The sequence below is a fragment of the Peromyscus californicus genome, unplaced genomic scaffold (genome assembly GCF_007827085.1).
Source record: "Peromyscus californicus insignis strain IS unplaced genomic scaffold, ASM782708v3 Scaffold_5__1_contigs__length_169319896, whole genome shotgun sequence".
Taxonomy (NCBI): domain Eukaryota; kingdom Metazoa; phylum Chordata; class Mammalia; order Rodentia; family Cricetidae; genus Peromyscus; species Peromyscus californicus.
The window spans coordinates 2,163,730-2,190,985 of NW_026294573.1; the positions used below are offsets into that span (position 1 = coordinate 2,163,730).

A 27,256-nucleotide genomic window follows, 5' to 3' on the forward strand; every position below is an offset into this window, starting at 1 on the left:
TGGGAAGAGTCCTGGATTATCTGGACAAACACAAGGCCACCACAAGGCTTACAAGGGGATGGGAGGGTCAGAGAGAGCAAGGAGGTGGGGGTGGACAGGCCTGTCACGTCAGCATTGAGTCCAGGCCTCTGTGCACCAGGAGGGAGAAGACACAGGTTCTCCCAGGTTTGCTCGATGCTTACATCTCAATTCTAGCCTTTTTGGGACTCCCACCTCCACCACTACCAGGTAATTAGTCGAGTTTTATTGTTTTTGTTTGAGATAGGTCTCATATAGCCAAGGCCAGCCTCAAACTCACTATGTAGCCAAGGATAGCCCTAAACTTCTAACCCCTGCCTCCACCTCTTGAGTGCTGGGATTACAGACACAGGCCACTACATCTAGTTTTTAATGCAGCACTGAGAATGGAACCCATGGTTTTGTGCATGTCAGGCAAACACTCTACCAACTGAGTTACACCCCAGCCTGCGTCTGTTTTGTTTTAGGGTACCAAGTGGAAATTGAACTTAAAGAGTGGTCATGAGAAAAAAAATACAGAGTACAGATAAATCTATTGTGTGACTCAGGTCACATGAGCTGCTACTCCATGAGCCCACAGTTTCTAGCCTGGCCTCCTGACCCAGCAGTACTTGCTGGAGGTCATCTGCATGGCCAGGCTCACAAGAGCTATCTGTGTCCTGGCATGCTCAGAGGCGAGGTTCCCTGGAATTTCCTCATCCCACAAGCCCGTGCCCCAGGAATGTGCTACACCTTCCACACAGAGACAGTGCAGCTGAGGTCACACTGAGCCTGCAGTGGGACCATCCTGAGATGCTCCAAAGAGCAGAGCCCCCCAAAAATAGCAGGGATAGCTGGGATGCCACTATAGCACAGACACCCTCCTGTTGACCCAACAAGAATGGCCCTGAGCAGAGCGTGCACCCTAACATGACCTGAGAGTCAGAACGGGACCTGCTTGCTCAAGGGGCTATGTCTGGTAGCAGGCAAACCCAAGAGTACCAGGGAAGGGTCATCCAGCTGGGGGAACTGGAAAAGTCATTTTAAGTAGTTCTGCCCCCATCTGCTGTGACCAGTGACTGGGGACTTGGCAGCCTCGTGACGGGATCCGCAGCACATGGCAACATCGCTGTGCCAACCTGGGCCAGTTCCCTTGGGAGCTGGGTAAGCCTGTAAGTACCTGCTAAGCTTAGGCTGGTGGTGCTGCAGGGAGGCACCAAGAATGCCATCAGGAGAGACCAGGGGCACCAATCTGTACCCAACCCACCAGCTCCCCGCCCAACAACATACAACAGTCAAGGCTAGCCAACCACCAAATGTTGCCTCTGTGGAAACCACCTCAGAGCTTTCTCAAGCATCACTATGGCTTCCAGGAAACACAGAGACCTCTGGGACCTTGCCAGCAAGCCCACTCTGCCAGGCACCAAATGAGAGTTTCCTGTTGCTACACACAGACACCAGGTTCTCACTCTTGAAAACCATACTCCACGAGATTTCTTCTCCTGCTGCCCTTGTAAAAGCCTCAGAGCAGGCACTGGGCTCCAGGTTCTCCAAAGCCTGGCATGCCCAACTGAGACCTCCTGATACTACACAGGCTCCCAAGTGCCACTTACAAGGCAGTGACATACCAGCCTCACCACTGAGCAAGAGGTCAGCTCAGGGTTGGAGGCTTTAGGACCCTCGGAGTTGAGGGACACAGCAGAGAAGACAAGCAGCATCTGATTATGCCCAGGTGTCTTTCAGGCACGGAGGAGTGAGACTCACCCCAGGGACATCTCGAGTCTAGGAGGGCTTGATAGGGAGCACCAGAGGCCCTTGCCTCCCCCTGGGGTGCGAGTGATGAGTCACTTGAGAGCTGAATACACCACAGCCTCTAGTCACATTCCTGAGGGTGCCCAGCTCCAAGCTCTGCACAGCCACGCGGAGGGAGGCTGGCTCAGAGGCATCAAATCCAAGCTTCCAGGGTGAACTAGAATAAAAGGATCCTAATACCCATGGCCGCTGGAGTCTGGAACCCAGAGCCTCTAAGTGACCCTGCTGGCTGGGACCGAGAGCCTTGTGGGTCAAAATGACAGCACCTGCCATACTCACACAGGCCACCCCAAAATGTTCCTAAGCACCTCCCTTCTCGCCTGACTCCAGAATGGCTGACACAGAGGAGGGGGACATAGAAAACTTAGTGCAAGAAGCGAGGAGTGCTCGCCTCCTCCAGTCAAGTGACCTCCCTGCTGTTACAGGATGGAAGGTCTGATTGCTCAGGACACATTTGGGTCCTGTCTCAGCACTAGTGACCACCTGTTGGACCCTTCCAGGTCTGGTTCCCCCTGTGCTCACTGTCTGACATAAACTTTGAAAAAAAGAAATGGAGGGCTGACAGCAAGTTAAGATCAGTTGCTGCTCATCCAGAGGATTTCCTTCCCAGAACCCACATGGGGCTCACAACTGTCTGTAAGTCCAGTTCCAGGGGATCCAACGCCCTCTTCTGGCCTCTGAGGTCACTGCGTGCACATAGTATACATACATACATGCAGACAAAACACCCGTGCACATCAAACAAAAAAAAATATATAAAGACAGAGAAAGAAACAAAGGGAGCATGCTAGGGAGGGGCATCCTGACCCCACCCACCCCTGTTCCTGGGGTGCCCACCTGGCCTCTGGTCACCGGTGCTCACAGGGTAGCCGGCCTGGCTCAGGTGGCACGGGTAGCAGTTCCTCCACAGATAGCGGTAGTGAGTGCCGGTGACACTCACTAGGCTGCCCAGGAGCCCAAGGCACCAGAGCACAGCCAGCCCTCCCCAGCCCCGGGATGCCTCCATGCCGGGTCTGTGGAGTGGTGGGTGGCCTGGGCTCAGGGATCTTGCTCAGGGCTCACAGATCAGGGCTCCAGCTCCAGGCTCCAGTGCACACCCAGCCCAGACACAGACAGTCGGATACACTCCAACTCTGAGGCACTAGGGCTGTGCGCCGGCAGGGAGCAGCTCTGGGTCTGGCATGTCCCGCCCCTTTGCCTTTATGGTTTCAGCTTTCCCTCCACCCCTTGCAGGTAAAGGCCAAATCCTCAGACTCCAGGGGGAGCCGCCTCCACTCCTAGCCCCGCCCAACCACCCCCAGGGGGCCATGCTGATCCCGCCGACAGCACACCCCATGCATTCCTGCTGGCGCACTCACAATCAAACCATGATCCAGAGACACAAACTCACACAAAACCGCAGGCACATACAGACACATGTGCACACACAGGCCCACCGTACAAACACGTACAAACACACACACACACACACACACACACACACACACACACACACACACGACATACACAGATGCACAACTTCGGACTGAGATGAGCACACAAACTGCATAGACATACAGTGTCCTGGCCAACCAGAAGAGAAACCAAAAGCAGAGAATAAAGCCATCCTGGCAAGCCTGGGAGGCCCTGCTGAGGAGGCTTGGTGGGGAGCAAGGGGAGGCGGGCCAGTGTGAGGCCACAGTACAAAGCGGGAATCCTAGGCATGGGGATGCTACCACCACTTCACTCCCTAAGCCCTGTGTCCCAATCTATTCTATCCTTCACTGGGTTCCAGGAAAAGAGCCTGGAAAGAGTCCCCACACCCCTCAGCATGAGGACAACACTAGAGCGTGGAGTAGACAAGCTAAGAGAGACAGCCCCATGCACAGGCGTGGGTCCGCAGGAGACACACATCCAGGCCCTTAACCAGCTACTCTGTAGCCTATCTTGCATGGAGAGCCAGGTCTGGGATTCCAGCTTGGGTGGGGGATTCCTTCCTAAGCCTGAACCTTTTCTGATACTCCCTCATTGGCAGACCCCCTCCTTCCCAGGGTCTGAATGAAGATGGAAAAAGAGCTGTGCCCAGCAAGCTGGGACACTTGACAAGATGAGGCACTTGGTGATCAGGGGATCCCTGTTGAGAAAGTCCTCCAGATTTAGGCTGAATCCCTGAAACAGAGTGGGAGGACAGGAGAACTGTCTGTGCCCACGTGGTTCCAGGAAGCTCCTGACAGTAACCCACAAAGGAGGCAGCCGTAACACCTTAACAGCATAATCTGTTCTCCTAGAAGTGACCAGTGTCTCTCTCTGAACACTCCAGATAGACAATGAGCACAAGGTTATGTTAGCCACAGCTGCCAGGAATAAAGAGGGTTCATGCTCCCTGGGCCACCAGACTATAGGCTGGAAAGGTCTATGACCCATAGTCTGACCCACTGACCATATATGGCAGAGAAAAGCCCCTGCTGGCCAGTGGCCTTACCTAGTAATCTGGAGACTAGGAGAAGAAGCCTTGCAAGCCCACAATGTCCCACCTGTTCTGTCCTGTCTGGAATCCAGGGCCCAGCCTGCCCTATCACCTACCTGCTGGGGCATGACAATGCAGCAGACATGCCTGTCTGGGATCTGCTGGTCTGCCAGGTAAGGCCCCCTCTCCTGCCTTCCCTAGTGGCACATCTCAGAGACACCAAGCCCTTGCCTTGGGGTGCTTCCAGAAACCTCCCCAGCAAGCATGCTGTGGGCGGGCTTGGATATCAAGCAACTCTCATGGTATGGTACTGCTTGCTACTGTTTAACATGTACCCCATTTGCCCATGGAGACTCTAGGGTCCCAACTTCTATAGTCACTGGCTACTGGAAGGTTGGTTGGGGGCTGGCTGAGTCAGACCAGCATGGGATGGATGAGGTAGTAGAGACAGTAGTCATCTCTCATAGAGAGACAGGAAAAGACACTCCAACTCAAATCACTTCACCAGTGAGAGATAAGTCAGGGCTTCCTCTGCTGGCATTCCTTTGGGCCACAGCCTGGGTCAAGTGGCAAAGTGACACTAACACCTGTTTAGGCAAAACACACTCCAACACCTCCCAAACTCAAGGCCCTAGAAGTAGGAGACCTACTCACTTGCCCTGTTTGGTTTTTGGGTTGGGGTGGGGTAGGGTGTTATTTGTTTGTTTTTATTTGGGGTGTGTGTGTGTGTGTGTGTGTGTGTGTGTGTGTGTGTGTGTGTGTGTGTGTGTGTGTGTGTGTGAGAATTTGAAACAAGCTACAGTTATCTGGGAAGATGAACCTCAACTGAGAAAATGCCTCCATCAGATTGGCCTGTAGACAAGCCTGCAGAGCATTTTCTTGATTAAAGATTTATGTGGGAAGGCTCCGCCAGCATAGATGGTGATACAAAAAAGCAAACACAACAAGCCAGCCAGCAACTATTGTGTAGCAGTTTCTTCAAGATTGAAACATTCTATCCTATAGGTAAACTCCTTAAGATAGGAAGTAACAACTCAAAATAACTTCAGGAAGTCCCTGAAACTGATCAGATTCACTAGGCCCCTCCCTCCCAAGAGTAAACAAGATTGCCAAGAGTCACTCTCAGACAAGACAAACCACCTGGAAGAAGCAGAGCTGCCAAGAAGCTTGAAAGCAGAAACTAGCCGAGCTGCCTGGAGGAGGCTTAGGCCAACTGAGGCACTTGGAAAGGACACTCTCCAACCAGTTGAGCTGCCTGCAAGCTGTGCAGTGTGCTCCAAGTTCCCAGCTTTTGTGATCTGTCACCTTGCTGGGGTGGGCCTTGGTGATGCAGCTGTCTTTGATCATTTCTGCTCTTGTAAGCGACCCCTCACCCATATTTCTGTAAGTAACCTCAATAAAACTCATGGGTTTACCAAGTTGGACTTGCCCAGACTTCAGTCATCAATTGTGTCCTGAGAATTGTAAGTTGAAATAAACCCTTTCCTTGAATATTTGGTCCCTAGGTAGTGGCCATTGGGAGAGGATCGGGTGGTGTAGCCTTCTTGGAAGCTGGTTGTTTAGAGAGGACCAGGCAGTAGAGCCCTCCTGGAAGCTGTGTATCACTGAAGGTGGGTTAAGGGGTTTTAAAAGATTTTGCCACTTCAAGTTAGCTTTCTTGGTTTCCTGTTGATAGCTCTAGATGTGTGTGAGCTCTCACCTGCAGCTACAGCACCATGCCTACTTGACTTTGCCATGCCCAGTCCCCAGCCATGACACCTGTCTATGCCTCAGTTTCCCCCTCTACAATAAGGGGTGACAGTGGCAGCACCTCCCTCCTGTGGAGGAAGGGTAGACATGAGTAGGAGGTCAGGCTATCTGACCACCCCCTGGGGGGCCCCTAATAATGCCAAAACCCCAAGGCTAAACATTAAGTCAGTGGCAGTGTCTAGAGCTGGTCCCTGAAGGACCTGTCCTTCCCTATCAGTCCTAAAGATGTCACGGGAGCCAGCCAGACTGGCCTGAAACAAGTCAAAGGACTCCAGCACTGGCCCCATCCACCAGTAGCCACATCCACATGCCTGCTGACCTCAGCCCCCACAATCTGGGACCACTGGTGGCCTCTCATTCATACTCCCTCTTCTACCGACTCCAGCTCTTACCCGAGCCCAAGTGGGGCCATTCATAACCATGCCCCACATCTGTCTAGCCTGGCCCAAATGGCAGCCCAGGGACTTGCAAAACCACCCTACTGTCCCCATCATCTCCCCTCGTTGTCACTAAACATATCCAGACACAGGCCTTTGGGTTCTGGATGCTGTTTGGGAAATGCCTTCCCAATACAAACCCGCTGTGGCTCTGCCTGTGGAATGTCTGTGTCAGCAGCAGGGACCACTCCCACCTCCAGCCAGCCTAGCTCCCTCCCCAGGCAAGCAGCCACTAGTCTCCTCTGTCTTGATTCCCCCAAAATACCACAATGACTCCCCCAAACACCATGACTTCCTTCAGAGCTAGGAGGCCCCCTGACTCTAGGCAGTGGGGCAGAACTGACATCTCCCAGGGCGACCAAGAGCTAAGAAAGCAGAATGGGACCCCACTGGCTCCTGCTCTGTGGAACTTCCCCCAGCATCATCCTTCGATACCCTCTCCATGAATCCTTTCCTGAAGCTTTACCCTGGTCCAACTTGGATATCAAACTCCTAAGTACATGTTACTGAATCCCAAAGGAATGAGCAGTACCCAGGCTGAGCACAGAGTGGCACTGGATGAGGTATAGCTACACAGAAGCATAATGTCTGAGGGTGTCAGGGCCTGTTTAACACTTTTTCCAGGTTCCTAGGAGCTCAGACATGAGGCTACCTCCCCACCTTGTCCATGTTCCCACCTGGCAATATCCCACAGGGCCAGCCAGCCCTGGGTGGAACTGCTTGTGTAGACCTGGTGAAGGATCAAGCAATAACCAAGTCCACAATAGACAGGGGAGGACATAAAGGAAAAGAGGAAGCAAAGACCTTTAGAGACCGCCCTGAGATCTAAATCTGAGATCCTAAGCTACCCCATGGTGGGATGAGGTATATGGCTGAATAAGCAATGATGTCCATAAGCATCTTCACATGCCCACTGTGCTGGGCCAGTCTAGGCATGCTCCAGGTGGACCTTAAGAGAACTGAAGGGAAGGTCTTCCAGGCCCAGCAAAGGGGCAGACAGCCCATGCAGACAGAACAGGGTGGGCTGCCAGCAGGACAGGGCCAGTCTCATACCAACTGCATCTCCAGCTACAGGAGATGGGCCTGAAAGAGGGGAGAAGGGCCAGCAAGAGGCTTGGGGTGGTTACCTTCGTCAACATGGCACAACCCAGAATCACTGGGAAGAGTCTCAGTGAAGGGGTGTCTGTGGAAACTGGTCTATGGGGACATATGGAAGACTGCCTTCACTGAGTCAATCAGAGAAGGAAGACCCAGCCTGGTGTGGGAGGCACCATTTCCTATTCAGTGGGGCCTGAACCGTGTGAGTGGAGAGAGCTGAACACAAGCATGCGTGTGTCACTTCTCTCTGCTCTTGACTGTGGATGTGTTGGAACCAGTGATCTGAAGCCCTGCTGCTAGGACTGTAACCTAGAACTGTGGGCTAAAGGAAACCCTTTCCCCCTTGTCTGCTTCTTCTCTGTGTAACAGCTCTGGCTGCCCTGAAACTCGCTCTGTAGACCAGGCTGACCTCGAACTCACAGAGATCCATCTGCCTCTGCCTCAGGAGTGCTGGGATAATTTGCTTTTTATCAGGGTATTTTGTCAGAGCAACAGATATGAAAACAGAACAGGGCTGGAGCCTGCATGGGAAACAGGAACTCAGCCTCAACCTCCTCCCAGATAGCACATGCACCTGCTGGCTGTTTCTGACCCTTCACCTTCAGAAGAGGTCAGTCTGCAATCTGCAGCCAAATATAGCTCAACTCACTTCCCTGCAGAGCCCAGACTCCACAGCATTCCTTTCAACCCTTCTCCTACTGTGCTGTGTGGAGGTTATTTCAGGAGCAGAGTGTACCAGGGCCCCCGCCTGGCCTCAGAGCACATAGAGTCTGGCTGTGCCTCCTGGAATCATTCTGAGCGAGCCTTCTGGTAAACCCATTACCGGTCTCTGCTCCTCACCCAAGCCGAGGAAGAAGAACGGATCCAGCTGCCTTTCCTGCCCGCAGCCATTCCTGGCAGGGCCAGGTGGAAATAAGAGAGGCCCCTATCCTTGCAGATGAAGGGCCTCCTGGGAGAGCAGTTTTGACTCATGGCCTCTAAAAGAGGCCGTACATCCCAGAGATACTGGACCCACCCAAAGCACCTGAGACCCCCATGCCAGATTAATGCCAGCAAAGCACTTCAAGGACCAGACCTAGAGCCATTCAGTGACCCCAGAGCATGTGTGCAGAGTGTGTGTGATCCATTTCTCAGTGGCTGTCTGTTGTTGGTTCTCTCTCCCTATGGTTGTGTGAGACCCAGAACTGCCTGATGGGAATCCTACCAAGGACACATTGGTACCGTAGGGGAGGTCAGCCATCTTCCTGGGGTCCAGGGAGAGCAGTAACCACAAGACATGTCCATGGACCCCTGAGTCTCACACTGCATTCAGCAGAGAAGGGACAAATTGACACTAGTGACTAGGGAAGCTTCCTGGGGGAGGTAGGCCTGACCTGGCCTTTAGAAGTGACATTTTGAGGAATACAAGACTAGCTTGTCAGATCATATGAGCAGGTAGGTGCAAAGTTGCAAGACAGTGAGGAGGAAGAGGCCTGGCTACTCGTCAGTGAAGTTGGGAGACCCGGACGAAGTGTCAGGGTCTGAAGTGGGGGGTAGTGAAAAGTACAGGAGGGTGTGTGAGTGTGTGAGTGTGTGTATGAGTGTGAGTGTGTGTGTGTGAGTGTGAGTGTGTGTGTGTGAGTGTGAGTGTGTGTGAGTGTGAGTGTGTGTGAGTGTGTGTGTCTCACTTCTCAGGATGCCTTGGGGAAGAGACGGAGTGAGGCAGGGAAAGTATCCCACGAGGCCCTGCATCGCGGGTGCAGCCATCATTCAAACCAAATGCTCTGAGAGAAACAGCAGCTGGAAGGCAAGGCTGCACAGGAACAAGTTACGAGGCCAGAGGCCATGGGACAAGCAGAGACTGGCCCAGCAGGGGAACAGAGACAGAGAACAGGGCCACCAATCACTGCTCTACTCAGGAGGAGACCTAGACCACTAGGGAGCAAAGCCAGGAGGGCCACCTGAGGTACCAGGAGGACCCAAGAGAAGGGATGCCTGGAGCTTCCCTTTCCCCACCCCGGAAGACCCCTACTCCAGTGCAAAAGCTTCCAGAACCAGGGCAAGATCTTGCCTGCATCATCTGATGATCATTTTCTCAATCCAGAGACCACTTATCCTCCCCTGGGATACCAGCCATGATTCCTAGAACACTATGGGGCCCACCATTCTACTGTATATTTCCTTTCCTTATACTGTTTGAGAATGCAGCTTTTTTTAATTTTTGTTTTGTTTTGTTTTGTTTTTTGAGACAGGGTTTCTCTGTGTAGTTTTGGTGCCTGTCCTAGATCTCACTCTGTAGACCAGGCTGGCCTGGAACTCATAGAGATCCACCTGCCTCTGCCTCCCGAGTGCTGGGATTAAAGGCGTGTGCCACCACCGCCCAGCTTAATTTTTTTTTTTTTTTTTTTTTTTTTGAGGCAGTCTCTACTGCCCCATGCTGGCCTCAAAAGTAGAGGAAGGTGACCTTGAACTTCTGGTCCTCCTGCATCCCCTCCCAAGTTTAAGATGGTAGGTTTAAGCCATCATGAAATTTGTGCATTCCTGGGGATTGAACCCAAGGCTTTGTGTATGTTAAGAAAGTGCTCTAACACAGCCCCAGCCCATGGATTGAGGGACCCTGAGTCATGCTGTCTTAAGTCAGCACTCAGATACTCAAACCTAGGCCTTCAAACCTAGCTGACTCTTATGTCTAGCTCGTCCCTGCAGGTCTGCCTGAGCCCACAGTACTTCTGCCAAGAAGGGTGCTAGACCAGAGTCTAGACCTGCCAATCCTGGGGTGTCCTCCGGAGAACTGCCCCAGTGCTCTTGACTTTGGGAAGGTGGGACAAACCTCTGTATTGTTGTCATGGAGCTGGCAATGCATTGACCTTGAAGGCTATTACTTTCCTGCCTTGGCCTCAACTAAGAGTCTACCTGCCAGTTTGCTCACTAGAGGAATAAGCGTGAGCCAGCAATGGGAAATGAGAGCTTTCAACTCTCAGCACCTCTGATGGAGGAAGGCCTTGGCCATGGACGTCTCTGGAAATCCTGCCACTGGCCTGGAAGGATCACATTTGTAGTTGGGTTTCCTTGACATATCCAGAGGACACTGGACTGGGAAAGCCTCAGTTCTGGCCCTGGCAGAAAGAAGGCTATGACTCTGTGGCCAGAGGGCCAGGTTCATGCTAACTATAGGGCCCACAGGTGTGTGGCCACATTCCCCAGCCTCAAACTCTGTCTGTGGAGCAGGCCACTCTTGCTGTTGTAAATAAATGCCTCATTCGGTGCATGATCAACAGCAGGAACTGACTGAACAGAGAATTACACAATGAGCCAGGACAGAAACTAGCAGAACTGGATCTGGTGAGGCCTTTTCCTCACAGATGGCAGTTGGGTCTACCTTGGAGGATGGATGGAGCGACAGGCGCCCTTTAAGCTTTCTTACATCCACCTCCCTTCATGTTGCCATGCTGCGGATTAAACAGAACATCCAAGTTCACAGAGGACATTGGTAGACACCATTGCCAGCTATGTGCTGGGTATTGCTGACCAGAGAAACAGGGATTGAACACAACACACCTCTCCCATGTCCCAAAAGCCCTGGGAGAAGAATGGAGAGGGTTCCAGAGGGAGCAGGAGTCAGGCAAGCAGCTGAGCACAGGGCCCTGTGGGTCTCCTCAGGCTGCTCTGAACTTCACCAACCAGCTCTGGGCTCACCATCCCTGCTTGGGAGTCTGCAGCCACTACTGCCCTTCTGTCTTCTAGCTCAGTGCTTTAACAGTGTGTGAAGCTTGGGAGGCCTTTCCTGCATGTCTGCCTGTGGTTGATATATTGTGCACCCCAATAAACTTATCTGGGGGTCAGAGAACAGAAAGCCACTATATTAAACACAGAGGTTAGGCAGTGGTAGCACACGCCTTTAATCCTAGCATTCCAGAGGCAGAGATCCGTCTGGATCTCTGTGAGTTCAAGGCCACATTGGAAACAGCCAGGCATGGTGACACACACCTTTAATCCTAGCACTTCAGATCTCATGTATTACTTGGGAAAGTCACACACCTTAAATCCCAGGAAGTGATGACAGAAAGCAGAAAGGTATAAGGCATGAGGACCAGGAATTAGAGGCTTTTTTAAGCTTTTAGGCTTTTTAGCAGCAGTTCAGCTGAGATCCATTGGGATTGGCTGAGAAGCTGGCGAGGTGAGGTTAGCTGTGGCTTGTTCTGTTTCTCTGATCTTTCAGCGTTCACCCCAATACCTGGCTCCAGGTTTGTTTTTTATTAATAAGATCTTTTAGGATTCGTGTTACATCTGCCTCCTTGTAGAGATTTCTCCTTGGGGACAATGACATAGTGTCCACAAAGGACTAGAGTCCATGGGCTTCTCAGGAACATTCCATAACAATCCCAACTCTACCTTTAGATCCCTACAGCTGAGGGAAAGAGAGGGGCCTGGGTCAGCACACCAAGCCTCCCCCAGGAGAGCTGTCCATTTCCCCAGAGAAAGCAGTGACCCAGCGTCGACCCACGTGGTACCTGTGAGTGCCAAGAGCATAGTGTGGTGTTTCAGCCACTGCCCTCCTGTCCACTGAGGCCAGGCTACCCTAAGGAGTACAAAATCCACAGGCACTAAAGACTTTGGGGAGACTCCATAGGAATGCTGCTTCCCAGGATCCAGACACTGCACAACAAGGGGGTCAGAGAAGGCTCCACAGCAAAGGAGGTGTGGACACACAGCCACCCCAGGAGTCAGGCATAAGGATGGGGGTCTAAAGCAGCAGCACTGGCCTCCCTGTGGACCAGGACAGCTGGCCTGGGTCAGCCGCTGTCAGCCTTTCCTAATCAGAACTGCAATTCACTTCCCACGTTCCTTCCTCTCCCTAGGGACAGAGAGGACCTGGCGGAGCTCTCAGGCAACATTTGTGGGTGTGACAGAAATGTGACAGCTGAGAGCGGGTGAGATGGGCTTCTTGGGAAGCCTGGTTTGGGGGAGCCTCCTTGGGGAGGATGACATAGTGTCCGTGAAGAGCTGGAGCCCACAGGCTTCTCAGGAACATCCCATGGTGATCCCATCTCTACTCTTAAACCCCTACAGCTGAGGGGAAGAGAAGGGCCTGGGTCAGCACACCAAGCCTCCCCCAGGAGAGCTGTCCATCTCCCCAGAGAAAGCCCTGTCCAGCTCCGTCCTGGGCACCAGTGGTCATCCGCTTTCCCAGTCTCCTTCATCTCGGGGCAGGAGTGGGTTCAGCTGGGGCATCTCTTGCAAAGCTGCACCCTGCATAGGAGGGCAGACCTGTAGACTTGACTCGGGAAGAGCTCCCAAGCTCTCCATGAGAAGCCCTGGCCACCTGCCTGACAGCACTAACTTCTCAGAATAAGACAGAATAATTCTCCTTGGTACAATATTACAAGAGCCTCCAGGTCATTCATTCAGTGTAATGTAAGGACTGGACCCACCTTACTGATGAGAATGTTTAAGAAATGAACTCTAAGCCAGAGGGCAGCCAAAGCAGGAACAAGGTAAGGGAAGCTATGGCCTTGGAGCTTGCCTGAACTTGCCAGGAGCCCCAGGCATGATGTCGGATCTGCCCCCATCAGGACCTAGGGAAGGCTAAGGCAGAGGAAGGTGCTGGCCCAGGACACAGGCTGGTCATCCATAAGCAACAGAACATCTCCATCCATGATCCGCCTCTAGAGCTGGCCTGGGGACTGGCAATCTGCTGGAAGGATGCCGGCCTCAGCTCTAAGCACTTCCTCTCGATCCTCTAATGACATAAGAGCTGAGAGTCCTATTTGGCCTGTTTTACTGCTCAGACACACACCTTAGTGGGGGCCCAAGTCCAGGCTCCACCCTCACGACACCAAAGGCGAGCCCTGGAATGGCTTTGCCACAGACACTTAGTGGAAGTGGAGGTGAGTTCAGGGCCCTGAAGTGTACAGAAAGGAGCTTTGTTGAGGATGAGAAAGATGGTTCAGCCAGTATTTGCCACCTTAGCAGGAAGGCCGGGTGTGGTGCCATGCACTTGTACTCCCAGATCTGGAAAGGGGGAGACCTGGAGACTTCTGGGGCTCACTGGCTTCTGGCCTACTTGGTGAGTTCTAGACCAAGGAGTACCACAGGATGTTCTCTCTCTCTCTCTCTCTCTCTCTCTCTCTCTCTCTCTCTCTCTCTCTCTCGTGTGCACGGGCATGCACATACACAGACATGCAAACAGGCATACACACACAAAATAAATAACAAATAAAATGAGTATCACTGAAGAGCCTGATAGGTCTATCACACATGGACCTGGGCCTACCTATTCAGGACTAGTCCAGAGCAGAGACCAGATTCCACCCAGCATGGCAGAAGCAGTGGCTGGTGTCGCTCTGGCCACCCAGTCCAGCTGAATGGACTCGGCCCTGTCCCAAAACATGATGCACACCCAGCCTGGACCAGGTCTCAGGGCCGGGGCCAAGACACCTCCGGCCAGACTCCCATGCCAGTACTCAGTTTTACAGTGACTATTCATCACTCACAGCGGTTTCTGGGCTCACCCCACCATCAACTCTGCACACACCTCCCCACGTGAGCAAGCAAGGCCGTCCTTCCCTCCTGGGATGTCTTCATTTCCTACAGCCTGTGCTCACACACACAGGCAGCCTGTGCCTCACAAGCTATGCTGCCTCACTGATTTGCCAGAGGAGGCCGGGCTGGCAGAGAACACAGAAAACACAGCAGGCTCCTGGCTCTCAGCAGAGGCCCCTTGGCCATGAGGTGACTTAGAACTCCAATCATCCCAAGCTCGCAGCGCTGGGGCATGAACCCCACGGGAGGCGGGGCCGGGGCCGGGGAAGAGGCAGGAAGGAGAGAGAAGGCGGGTGCTGCTGGAATGCAAGGTCTGAGGCCAATCCATCCTCTACCTAAGACTCGGACATCTGGTCATGTCCCTGCCTCTACCCACCTCTGCCAGAGGCAAGGACCTGGTCTACCCTTAGGGACCCCAGAGACTCCAGTGTCTGAGAAAGGAACAGAAGCAAGCTTGGAGCCACAGCCCTGCATTCCCCGATGCTCAGGAGGCTGAGGCATGAAGGTCTCAAGTTCTAGGCCTGCCTGGGCCACAGAGTGAGATCCAGGAGAGCCCAGGTAATTTAGTCAGACCTTGTTTCAAAGAGGGCTGAGGGTACAGCTTAGAGGGCTTGCCTAGCACAAGCAAGGCCCGAGTTCAGCAGCACCCATGGATGCCAGCTTTGGCCTTGGGTCGTCACCTTCTTCTGCCCTCTTTCTACCTCATACCTGGGGCACGTAAGTGGAGGCTGGCCTGGTTGGCTTGCTGGCACTGTGCTTGGCTCCCAAACATCATGTCCCACTTGGATGGCCATCAACACAGCACACCAGCTCCAGGGCACACACTACAAACTCCAGCTTCTGGGAGGAAGATGATGGGAAGCAACCCCTAATACACACCCAAGAGCATCCCTCTCCTAGACAGGACAGGTGTAAATGGGCTGAGAAGGTAGCAATCCTTTCTCTGGGGCTCTGTAGGTCTTTAGGAGTCATCCTTTCCCATGCCTTAATACATACCTGCTTGGAATTCCACTGTAGAGCCTCTAACCCACTCTTCTAGGCTATAAGAGATATGGGGTCAGCAGAGCCAAGGTCTGTCTGGCCCACTGCATCACCCCAAAGCAACTAACCAAAATTTGGAGCAGGTATGCTAGGCAGAGAGAACCCTGGGTGGCGAGAAGCACCCGCCTACCCCAAGCACCATTTCATCCTGACACTGAGTTCTTTGGCCCACAATCTGATATCCATGTGAAGAACTTCTGGGGTGTCTTCATGGCTATGATAGGTCCTCCCTACAGGCTCAGGAGGGACCCTATGCCTGGCACATCACGGCCTGGCCCTAGAGACAGTGGGCTCTGAGTATTTACCCTTGTGTAAGAGCTGCCAGATAGGTATAGACATCAGCAGGAGTGACTGCTAGGTCAGGCCAGGCACTGGTCAGCCCTACAGATAACTGCCATACACCATACACTCCAGGAGTCAGACCAGAGGAATGCTGGGAATCTTCACTGCTCAGCAGAGCCCTTGACCCGGCTTTCTGTGTGGCACTGAGGAGTGGGGATTTCCAGACTCCCAGTCAGGTAAGGTGAGGCTCTGGGGACAGTGGACAGCCACCTCAGGCCACCCCATCTAGGAAGCCATGGGGCTAGGGAGTCTGTTTTGTTTTTGTTTGTTTGTTTTGTTTTTTGAGACAGGGTTTCTCTGTGTAGTTTTGGAGCCTGTCCTGGAACTCACTCTGTAGCCCAGGCTGGCCTCAAACTCACAGAGATCCGCCTGCCCCTGCCTCCTGAGTGCTGGGATTAAAGCGTGCGCCACCAACGCCTGGCTGGGCTAGGGAGTCTGATTTCATCTGGAAAGGGAGTTGCGGGGCAGGTGGCAAGTGGGGAGGGTATAACCAATACTTAATTAGATGAACTGGCTCACAGCAAGCCTTCCAGGGCCAGGTCTGTACCAAGTCTTTCAGTTTGCCCCTTAAACCAGCTTAGCAATCACCCCCTCCTTCAGAGGGAGACACCTCAGCTTACGGTGAAGAAGGAGTCTATCCAGGCTCTGTGACTGATGGGGACCAGCCAGTCTCCCTAGGACACATCTCTAGGTCACAGTGGGGGACTCTGGCCCACTGAAGGTCTCGTGTATTTACGCATAGCCATGTCATAGAGATACAAGAACAGGGGTGGGGGCAAGCTGCTCCCTCAAATTGACTTACTAAGCCAGTTCAAATCACGAGCCCTCTCTAATGCCAACCCAAGCCCCAAATCTCTGCTGGCAAGAAGTTCTGGATGGGGCCCAAGTGGACCCGCAAGCAGAGGTCTCAGCTCTGCGGGCGTCATCAGTGATTGACCGCACAGGCATGGGGACACAGACACAATCACTAACCCTGATCTGTACTGCCCTCCTGAGACACTGAACCTTTATCCCCAAACCCATACTTACTTCCCTTTAGGCTAGACACATGGAGGTACAGGCCTAGGGCTGCCCCACAGCTGGGACATGACCCTAGGTCACAGCAACATTCCCCACCTCCAACCTCCTGCTGGCCTAAGAGCAAGTTAGAAAGGAGACCATGGGAATCCATTCTTCCAGAATGTCTCATGCAGAGCAGACACCCCCGCCTCAGTGCTTCTCTCAACCCCAAGTCCAGCAGGCTAGGCCCCCACTTGTGGGCAGATGGCTCACAGATGGGTAGTTGGATGGCTGGGGACAGTGTGACACTTAACTGAGGACATTCTAGGGCACGAGACGAAAGTGACCGTCTGATACAGGGAGCAGACAGGCTGTTGACCCAGGCCCAGAACCCTGGCCACCAATGGCCCCAAACACTCCAACAGGCTCAGCTCTTCAAACCAGCCCTGGGTTCAGATGTCAGGGCAGTCAGAGAATGAGGGGCTGGGGACAGCAGGGCCTCCTCCATCCTCCTGCCCCCTCCCCGCTCTGTTCCCTGTGTCTCCTCAGGATCGCCTTCTGTCTGGTCTTGATTTTGCCGACAGCCAGCCAGCAACGCTGGGGCGGAGTTAAAGGGGCCGGTTCAGAGCTGGCAAGCTGCTTCCAGCCCCAGGCCTCTGACAGTCCTTGACAGGCGAGGTTCCCATCCGTGTCGCCTGGCATCCACAGGGATGTGGGCCCTTCCCCCATCGGGACTTTAGCACCTAGTACTAGCTTGGGCTTGCCCCTGGCTCCCACCACCGACTCTCCCACCTCCCCTCCCCAGGGCAGAGCAACAGACAGGTCCTACCTTGGCAGGCTTTGCCATCCCCCTGCAGCTGGTAGCCAGGTGGGCAGCGGCAGTAAAAACCGCCCACAGTGTTGCAGCATGGGCCTTCACAGCCCCCATTGGCATTGGCACACTCATCTACATCTGTGGCGAGAAAAGCAGATAAACACTTGGCCATGGAAACTCAGTCCCCAAGGGATGGGGGATATTAGCTAACAGGACAGGCCCCAAAGAGGGACCCAATGAACAGGCCCAGAGCCATGCTGCCATCCCCTCTCCTCCACCCAGGCACCCAGGGAAGTGGCTCTCCTAGCATCCAGTGTAATGGGTCTAAAGGACACTATCTGAGCAGCTACAACCAATGGTGTAAGCCCCAGAGCATCCTGTGTGCTGTGGTGGACGACCTGTGCAGCATCGGGCTTTCCAAGAAACCAGCCTCCCTTTGCTCTGAAGCTAGAGGACCCCACATGATCCCTCTTCACAGCTGCCAGGACCTTGCCAATGGAATCAACACCCTAGTCCCACCATGACAGCTCTGGTCTCCCTTTATGCTCTTAGGATCAGGTGGAGCTGTGTCAGGCTAGGGAAGGCAATGAGCCATGTCCTGAGTCCACGGCTCCCTTTCCTCCACCAGCTCTTACGGGTACAGAGCATGGGTGGCTATTGAGGAGGCATACGGCCAGCTGAGGTGGGGGACTCCTGCCTGGGTCCAGTCTTACACAGGAGCAATGGTGCTTCACCCCATCTGGCAAGTCCTGGACTGAAGGGGCCAGGGTTCTGAGGAGGCTCAGGGGTGTTAGAACAGTTCACGAATGTGTAGACCATCATGTGTTGAGTCAGTATCCAGCGCCTCTGTCTACGGCCTGGTCAGACTGCCTCCAGCTGAGTCCAGGGAGGCTCCTCCAGTGTCCCCAACCACTGATCTCCAAGCGCTGAGCTCTCCCCTGTAATTTTGAGGCAGGCTCAGGGCGAGGGATACCCCAACATGTCATAGGCACACATGGCTAGGCCTTTATTCTACCTGCCATATGCTATTGCTGGAAGGGAAGCCAAACCCTTCCCAGCTGTGCACAGGTAGTAGACAGAACCAGGTGCAGGCACTCTCAGGCCTGAGCTGGCCCAAAGCTTGCCCAGGGGCCCTAGTATCTCTTCAGGAGGGCCCCTAGAAGAACCTCCCGAAGCTAAGCCAAGGACCTCAGAGATACCCACAGGCCCATGAGAACAGTAGTGGCCAAAGGACACTGGCCAGCTGCCTCTGGAGTCTTGGAATGCAGCCACCAGCGCTGTAAAGTCTACAGTGGGAATTTCTTAGGAATTCCTGGAGAGTTACACAGAGTCTCAGCAGAGGTCATGGCTGGGGTGCCTAGGGTCCCCTGTCTGCTGGCCTGAGGAGACAGCACCAAAGCCAGGCTGGCGGGACAGGATATGAGGCACAATACAGCTTCTAGGCTTGTCCTGTCATTCAGACCACTGTGTGGAAAGTTGGAGAGGAGGCCAGTGGGGACTTGCAGGTCAGGGTCACAGACCAAGGTCCTCTCACAGTACTGTATGGGTCCTGGGTCCAGGTTAGGGAACCTTACAAGACCATACCTTGGCCAAGCGGACACCAGAGTGAGAATGTCCCCTGCAGCTCAGAGCCTCAGGGGCTCTGCATGAGCCCTGAGCTTGGCACACAGTGAGGCTCACAGTGCCTGGTACCCAGGATAGACACTTGCTACCCTGTCACCATAGCAGCTGCTAGGGGGCCCTATCCTGAGCAGCCCTGAGTAGCTCCCTTCAGTCCTGGGCTAGCCTGAGCTCTGCTCTGGGTCCCCACAGCCCTTATCACCTACACTGGGGGGTCATCCACAACTGGATATGTAACCCTCAGGAACCCATCTCAGGGTTCCTGTCTCCAGCCCCGGCCCACAGGGGCTATGGGAAAGAGCAAATGCCACATAAATTCCACACACAAGAGCTCCAGGACAGAAGCCAGAGCACTCACCCCTATTCTCCCTCCCAGGCTGTAACAATCGTCACAACCAGGAACCAGGAGAGCAGGGCAGAGTGGGCAGGTTCCCCAGCTGAGTAGCCTTCTATGTACATAACCAGGGCCAGTTGGCCATCTGGGCAGTGATGGAGACATTTCAGAGGTGGGGATGGCTAAGGAAGGTCCTCGTGCTACATTTCAAGTTCTTAGTAAACTGTTCAGTAGAGAGCCCCCATCACTCTTGTGTAAATTGCCCCTTTGAGGTCTGCCCTGCCCTCCATAGCACTTGTGAATATGTCCGTTTATCACCTGTTCCTGGGAGTGATGGCCTGCAAAGACAGGATTTCCATGCTTTGGGTAGGAGCTTTCACGAAATCCTCTCAATGTAGCTGGGAGGCTGTGACATTGGCGTGCACGCACATCTGAAGCAAGAACCCTCACAGCTGACTCCACTGGAGGCAGACCTAGAGCCTAGCACAGAGGTCCACCAAGTAGCTGCCCTTGCGGTCTTGGCTGGCATCATCCCTGATGTTTTGATTCTGGTGGCTAAGGATTGTCATTTCAAGACAATATATGCAACCCTCATGTGCCTTTGGGGGAAAAAACACCTTGGACCTTGGCCCCCTTAAGTGCACTCACGGCTCACTAGGATGTCCCTACAGTTCACAAGGATATCCACCCCCTATGACAAGCTTACTAAGACACCTCCACAGTGCACTAGGACAACTCCATGGTCCACTGGGATGTCCCTGCAATGGTTCACGAGGACACCCTCAGGGAATAGCTCCATATCCCTCTTTGTAATGCTCTGCCTTCCTCACGTCAATGTCACTCCTTGGAGCAGCCCCTACGGGTTCCCAGGTTGTGAGAAGTGAAGGGAGCTGGTCCCAGGGGCCACACACTGGGCCGCCACGCTTTTCGCATGAGACAAGTCACAATATAGAAAGCAGATGACAAGCTGGTGCTGTGAACCACCACTGATGACGGGGATCTCCACCAAGGAGACAAAAGCGCTGTAGGTACCACTGAAGCCTGAGCGCCAAGGGTTGATCTTCATAATGGGAAGTTCACCTCAATTTAAACAGAAGAGGAAATGATCTTCACATGAGGCGTGCCCCACTGTGTCGGGGATTTGGACACAAAGGAAAAAGTGGGGCCTGGGTCCCTCTGCAGCTCAGGCCCCAGTACAGTGACTCCACATGAATAAGTACCAAGCCACTAAGACACCTTGGCATCTTGATGCTCAACGTGAAAAGGCTGACGCATCCTCACCTGCCTATCCATCAATGTAAGATGCCAGAGGGTACATTGGTGGGGTTCTCAGATTGGCTGCCAGGACCTCAAGTGTGGCATGGATGTGAAAGTGGGCAGCACTGTCACACACAGCATCTTCACCGAGCAGAGCCAAGGCTGTGGCAGGCACCCCACAGATTCAGTCCTGTCAGACCTGGGCACAGTCCTCTAATACGGTGAGATGCCATGGGGCTTCTATGGGGACCCACTGCAGAGGACAAAGCCTAGTTCTAGGAAGTACAGACAAACAGCCAAGGCCAGTGCAGACCCCAGGAGACAGACTGAATGCTTGGCCCACTTGGCCATCATTAATCATCTAGGATGGAGGTTGCTGGGAGTGTCAGACAGGGCCATAAGGAGGCCAGCAGGAGATGTGATGTGTGGGGAACTCCCCTCCCCCTGGAGAAGCAATTCTAACAAAACACTAAGAACAGTACAAGGCCAGGCCCTGAGCTGGTCCACGTCTACATGTCCCTCAGGCCCCAACAGCAGCTGTCTGATAGATGGACTTCTGACAAGTCAGTTTGGAATCCTCTCCCAGGGATGCATGTCCCCAGGATGCCCAGCCTTCCTCTCTTCCTGTCAAAGCTGGCTTCAATGTGTCACTCCAGCCCTGAGGGTCCTTCAGCAAACAGCCCACCAAGGACAAGACACTGCAGCCTCTCCTTCCCCACACATGCCCCGACCCCACAGGGTGAAGGCAACTTCACACAATGTCCTCCTGTACAGGAGACCATCAGGGGAGCTGGATGGGGGCAGAGGCCAGAAACTGGGGGAAGCGGGGGGAGGCTGTAGCTCACACACACAGGAGAAGCAGCTGTATGGAGACAGTCCCTGCCCAGGGTCATTGTCTGGTACTTAAAAGAGTTATCCCCCTCCCCCACCCCACACTAAATATGGATTCCCAAGAGCCAAGTGCTAGGGCAATGCCACCACTCTGCACTGGGCTCCAAGCTGGACACCACCATCAGGTTACAACCTAGAAACCTTTCTCTGCACCAGGAGTGCTGTGCTCGGTCCTTGACACCCACTTTACCACTGGGACACAGCCTGCTTAGCACTCTGCCCCTAGCCATAGGCGGGATGAAACATGAATCCAAGCCTATGATCCTGGTTTCATCTGTCCCTTCCTCTACCCCAGGCAGCTGTCTTCTCCAAGCTCTAGGTTTTGAGGAGAAAACTAGTGACCAGGAAGGACCCAGAGAGCTATGAGGACATGACATCATTAAAGTATCTGGGGCTGGGCCCAGAATAGCAATGTGACTAGGGTCCAGAACAGCGCCCAGAAACAGCGGGACAACCTAAAAAGAAGACCTGGGAGATGCCCAAGAAAATAGGAGTCACAGTCTGGGAGAGTGGCTTGATGGGCAGGCAACTTGCCTCACCCATCTAGCTCTGCTCCCCAGGTACCCCACAATTGAAGACAATATCCAACAACCCCCTACCCATGGGGGTGCTTCCCTTAAGGCCCATCCTCTCCACAGCTCAGGCTTGGCCCAAGAACGAGCAGCAAGGTCCACTTAGCTTGCATGCTGGGCTAGAGGACACAGTCCCTTTCCAAAAGTACAGGGAAGGGCCCACCTGCCTCCTGCTAGACTCCCAGGGCCTTGAGACTAGAGTCACCAGCTCTCCCACCTTGAGCAAGAGGCTCATAGCCTATGAGACCTTCCTGCAGAACCTAGGCCTGCCCTTGGCTACTCTCACTAGACCACTGTGGATGACCTGATGACCTCATAACTGGGCTCTTGGCATATCAATACGTCCTTTCTAGAAATCTTCAGGAGGAACAGAAAAGGGGAGGGCTCAGCCAAAGGATGCACCTCCCCATTACAACACACACACACACACACACACACACACACACACACACACACACACACACACACACAGGCCTATGAAGAAGAGCTTCCCTGACCAGGAGGCCTTGCTGTACAGAACATGGGCTGGGACACCCAAAGGGGCCACCCACACCCACTGGATAGGGGAGACAGCCAGGGCTTCAACTCGTGGGCCTGTGGGGACAGTTCTACCTGATCCTGTCTGCCCACCTGAAGCCTCAGGCTGCCTGTCAGGAGCCAGGATTTATGAGGCCAAGAATCCCCTCTTCCTATAGCCAGGTGTCACCCAGACAGGCTGAGGCTGCACCCTGAGTCTCAGCCAAGAGCTGATGTAAACCAGCTGGACTGGAGTCAGCCACACAGAGCTCCAAAGGAGAGCAAGGGGCTGCAGGTACAAGGGGCTCCAGAAAGAACCCTGAGCCTGGGAGGTCTGGAAGGCACCTCCCTGGGGGTCGGGGGTGGGCGGCCCCTCACTTTGCTGTGCCAGACTGAGAGACAATCCCAGGGACATCCCTTCAGCCAACAACACTCCAGGAGACTGATCTGGGCAAGATGCATTGGCTGGGCCTCTTTTCTACCTCCCCAGGAATGTGCCTCCCTAGGAATGTTCCACTTCAGAGCCCAGATGGGGCCCCTCCTTCCCTCGGGGGTGCAGTGGGACAATTGGGAACCTCTGTGTGAGCTTGCTCTGCAGGGCCGACATGCCCGCTCAGCGCTCTAGGCTAAACAAGCTCAGGGGTGTTGCTTGGGTGGGGCTAAGCACCCACGTCCCCCCCCCACGCCCCACAACTCCTATCCCTAGGAAGCTGCCATGCCTCCCTTCCTGTGCACCATGCCAAATGCTGTGGCAGGTGTCTGGCCTCAGGGACAGGGAAACAGATCTATTTAGGAAGACAGTGGGGATCTATGCCAGCTTTGGGGATACAGGAAATGACAAGGACAGTGACTGGGGGTTAGCAATGCTCTTCAGCTGGTGACAAGAGAGGCTGCCCTCAGTGGCTGCTCTCTGTGGAAGGTAAGACAGCAGAGGTGAAGTAGGGTCTGGTGAGTTAAGTCCAGCCAGACAGAAAGAGATGTATGTGCAAGCTCACAGGTGCCTGGCAAATGTCAGCAGGCAGAGTTGAGACAGCCTAGAGCCTGGACTGGACCAGGGGTTGGTAATGATGCACCTGGGGTCAGTCCTGGAATTATAGGGGTAGTTCCTGTCACTATTGTCACAAAGCACCACCAACCGGGACTCAGGAAGTGGCTTAGTTGTTAAGAGCACTGGCTACTCTTGCAGAAGACCCAGGTTTGGTTCTTAGCATCCACATGGTCTGTAACTCCAGTTACAGGGAATCCAACACCCTCTTCTGCCCTCTGCAGGCACCAAGCACACATGCAGTGCACATATACACATGCAGGCAAAACACTCATATAAATAAAGTTTAATTAAAAAAAAAAAAAAAAAACCACTAACGAGGTAGCATAAACAATGATTTTGCTCTCTCTCAGCCCTAACAGTCAATGAGCCTATATCCTGTCATTAAGCCAAATCAGGGCATCGGCAAGGGGGATATACTCCCTCTAGAATCTCTGGTCCCCCTGCCCAGCCCCCATTCTCCCCCACATCGCTCCAACCTCTGCCTCCAAGGCCACATCAATTCTCTATCATGCCTAATTTTCATCCCTCCAAAGAGGACCCTTGTAATGGCACACAGGACTCTTGGGAACCATGGCTGATCTCTCCCTCTCAAGACTGTAAAATTGATCATATCTCCCAAACCTCTATCCTAAAGCCAGGGCTGAGATCAGCTAGTGATACTAGGTGTCAATTCCCTGGCTTGGAGGCTGCTGGTCCATACCCTTTGGCTTGGTCATACTTCCCCAGAGCAGAGATAGGATAGGCAGAACCCCCAAGCTCTGCTGGGCCTTTCCTACCTACTCCCTTAAAGCAGGAGGGACCAAGGGCCACTTCTCAGAACTATAGCCAAGGCCCAGCAATGGACACCCATCTACCCAGGGCCACTCAAAAGAGATCACCCACACATTTGGGTAGCCACCAAGCCACCACTCAGATTGTCCCTAAGCTGCTCCCAGGGCCTGTAGAAAGCAGCCACTGTGGTTCCCAGGAGCCAAGGCACACTGCCTGTAACCAATGAAGGTCAGAGCTGGGCAGGGCTCATAGTCCTGGACACAAACACCCACACATGCCAGGCCCAAGTGCCCTCTTGAACCTTGGGCACTTCACGCTCAATGGTGTTTTGATGGATACTCAGAAGCTGGGCAAGGATCCCATGGGCTAGAGTTCTGAGCTGGCTTGACCTCCAGGCTGCAGGAGGACTGTGGTGACCCTCAAACCTCTGTGGTTCTTCATTCTCTCACCCTAGACGCGGGAGCATACAACAAAAAGACCTAGCTGGGCCACTAGAGTAAATCTACACAGACCAAAATCAGGAGCCACCACAGCCCCAGGGTTCTACCTAACCCAGGCCCAAGACAGCCAGAACCAAGACGCTGGTCATCACACTTGGTTATGGGGGACCTGGGAACTGTGGTAGGCCCCAGGAGCTGAGTCTCTTAAGAAACATGCTGGGAACCCCACAGGGTGGACTAGAACCTTCTCAGTACACTGGCTGTCAGTCCAGACACCTGCTGTGGCCTGTACCACAGTTCTCCCTGGGGTCACAGGCAAGGCTATGGTGCAGGACTCTCAGGGAAACATCTGCAAGGTGGAGTGACAGGGGACAGGATGGACCTCCCCGTGCCTCTGTCAAGACGACAGTTGTCAGCAACTGTGTACACACGCTGCTCACAGGAAAACCAACGCCAATAAGTGTCCCCTATCCCCACCTGTGGAAGAGTTCGGCCCATCCACGCCAGGTCTGCAGTTGGCACACTAGCCCTCTAGGACTGACCTATAACCCTAGAACCAGACCAAAGTCTTAGCCAGCAGAGGCCCCTCTCCGAAACAGGCCAGGCCCAACCTGTCACTGGGTGATCCAGACGCAGAGATCTGGGTTGTATCTATAGGCTAAGAGCCCATGCTCTGCTTTTCTGATTGTGGCTGAGAAGGGGTCAGAGTGGCCCATCCCATGTAACCGAGAGCTCTATGTAAGGCCCATAACCTTGACCCAAAGAGCCCCCTGAATTCCCTGGAGGCAGGAAGTGTCTGCCATTCTGGTTTTATGAAACACAGACAGTAACTGCTATATCCAAGACTTCACAGGATGGAACTCAGCATTCTGTTACCTCTCCCAGGGCTGGAGCACTCACAGGGATAGGGGAAGTTCCTTCACAGTAAAGCAGCCTGTAGCCCCCCACCCCCACACCCCACACAGTCCCACCCTAGCCTCTTGTCTGCTCTGTCAGTGAAGCCCAGGGAGGGCTGCCCTTTGGCCCCAGAACAGCCTGTGGGTCCAGCAAGAGACACTCAGCAAGGGCCTGAGGACAAATCTGACCACACCAGCCTCCATCCTGCACTGGAGTACTTGGGTGGGGTGCCTCACACGAATGACGGTTCTAGCAGGCAGGAGGCCCCAGACTAGAGGTAGGCAGATAGCTAAGTACAGGGCTCCCAGAATGTACATGTTCTGGGCTTTGGAGGTGAGGCTACAATTGCTCTCCTTGTTCCGCTTCCCAGTGTTGGGTTGCTGCAATGCTGGCCCCTGAGATGCGTGCCTCCCACCCCTAAGGCCTATAAACATGCGATGCTACATCATCAAGGTGGGGCTGGGCTGCTGGAACAAGTGTTGCTAAGCTGCTGAAGTCGTCTGGAGGTATTCACTGTGACCACACGGGGTCCTGTGAGTGGGCAAGAGAGAGATGAGGTCAGAGTCAGAGGCGGGTGTTGTACCCTGAGTCTGAGGGTGGAGAAAGGAGCCACAGACCAATGTAGATGAGACCCCGGGAAGCTACACAAGGCTGGGCTGTGATTTTTCCAGAGCTACAGAAGATGGGTGATTGAATTCGGTGAGGGAATCTACTCCATAGAACCATGAGGTGGAAATCTTCAAAATCTCCCATTTGTGCTAGTCTGAATGGTAACAGAGAAGTTAATACTGTCACTAGGTATGGATTACCTTCAAAACGGAAAAACAAGCCAGCACTCAGCAGCTTCTGCCTACTGCTCCGGGCTGGAGCCTGCCCTTGGCTCTCAGCGCAGGGGAGGGAACAGTGCCCAGCAGAGCCACTGCTGGGGCAAGCCTGCTTCCACTGCCTGCATACCTTCCTGGGTGGTTATCTCTGTTCAGGAGTCCCACCAGCCTGGGGCAGCTAGAACAGTCCAGGCTGATTCCCACCAGACCCTGTCCACCTTAACACAAACTAGTAGGAGTAGGGTGAGAGGTCATCCATACCAGGATCCCTCCAGAACAAGCATTGGGAGGCCTGGCCCCAGGCGAGCAAGATGGGATAAACAAAGAATCATGGGATGGTGAAAAGGGACCTAGGCAGTACAGCCAAAGAGGAGCCTAGAGGAGCATTATCGGGGAAGTTTTTCTGGAAGGAGCATCCTCAGGGCAGAAGTAGTTCGGAAGAAACCGGCTCAGGGAAGGTGCGCCAACCACAGGGCACCAGCTCCAGGGAGATTCAATGACGTGTGTGTGTGTGTGTGTGTGTGTGTGTGTGTGTGTGTGTGTGTGTGTGTGTGTGTGTGAATGCCACAGCATGCATGTGCTTCCCATTCCCACTCTCTCAGAAATAGACAAGTGTGCTATCTAAAGGCATTACAAAGGTCCCTTTTGCATTGGAAAAGTGTTTCTGCCATGTGACTGGGTCCCTTCCCTAAGTGCTGGTTGTGATGGGTGGGGCCACTGTCTACATTTTCCAATGAGATCCTCTGCTTTAGTCCTATGGGGCGGTGGGGGTGGGGGGTGGAGGGGCAGGAATTCATGGGCTAGCAACCCAACTCTCTAGTTTCACATC

General features: G+C 53.7%; 1 protein-coding gene across 2 annotated transcripts in view; it reads right to left on the reverse strand.

Moving 5' to 3' along the window:
• The window catches only part of Megf6 (multiple EGF like domains 6), a 99,924-nt gene that overhangs the window by 31,985 nt on the left and 40,683 nt on the right, over positions 1 to 27,256 (reverse strand). The window contains exon 4 of one of the 2 annotated variants that reach the window (XM_052718156.1): positions 17,273 to 17,395. The exons of the other annotated variant lie outside the window; for it this stretch is intronic. Coding sequence (XP_052574116.1) covers positions 17,273 to 17,395 — 123 coding nt within the window. The remainder of the gene's footprint in view (positions 1 to 17,272; positions 17,396 to 27,256) is intronic. 2 annotated transcript variants of the gene reach the window in all.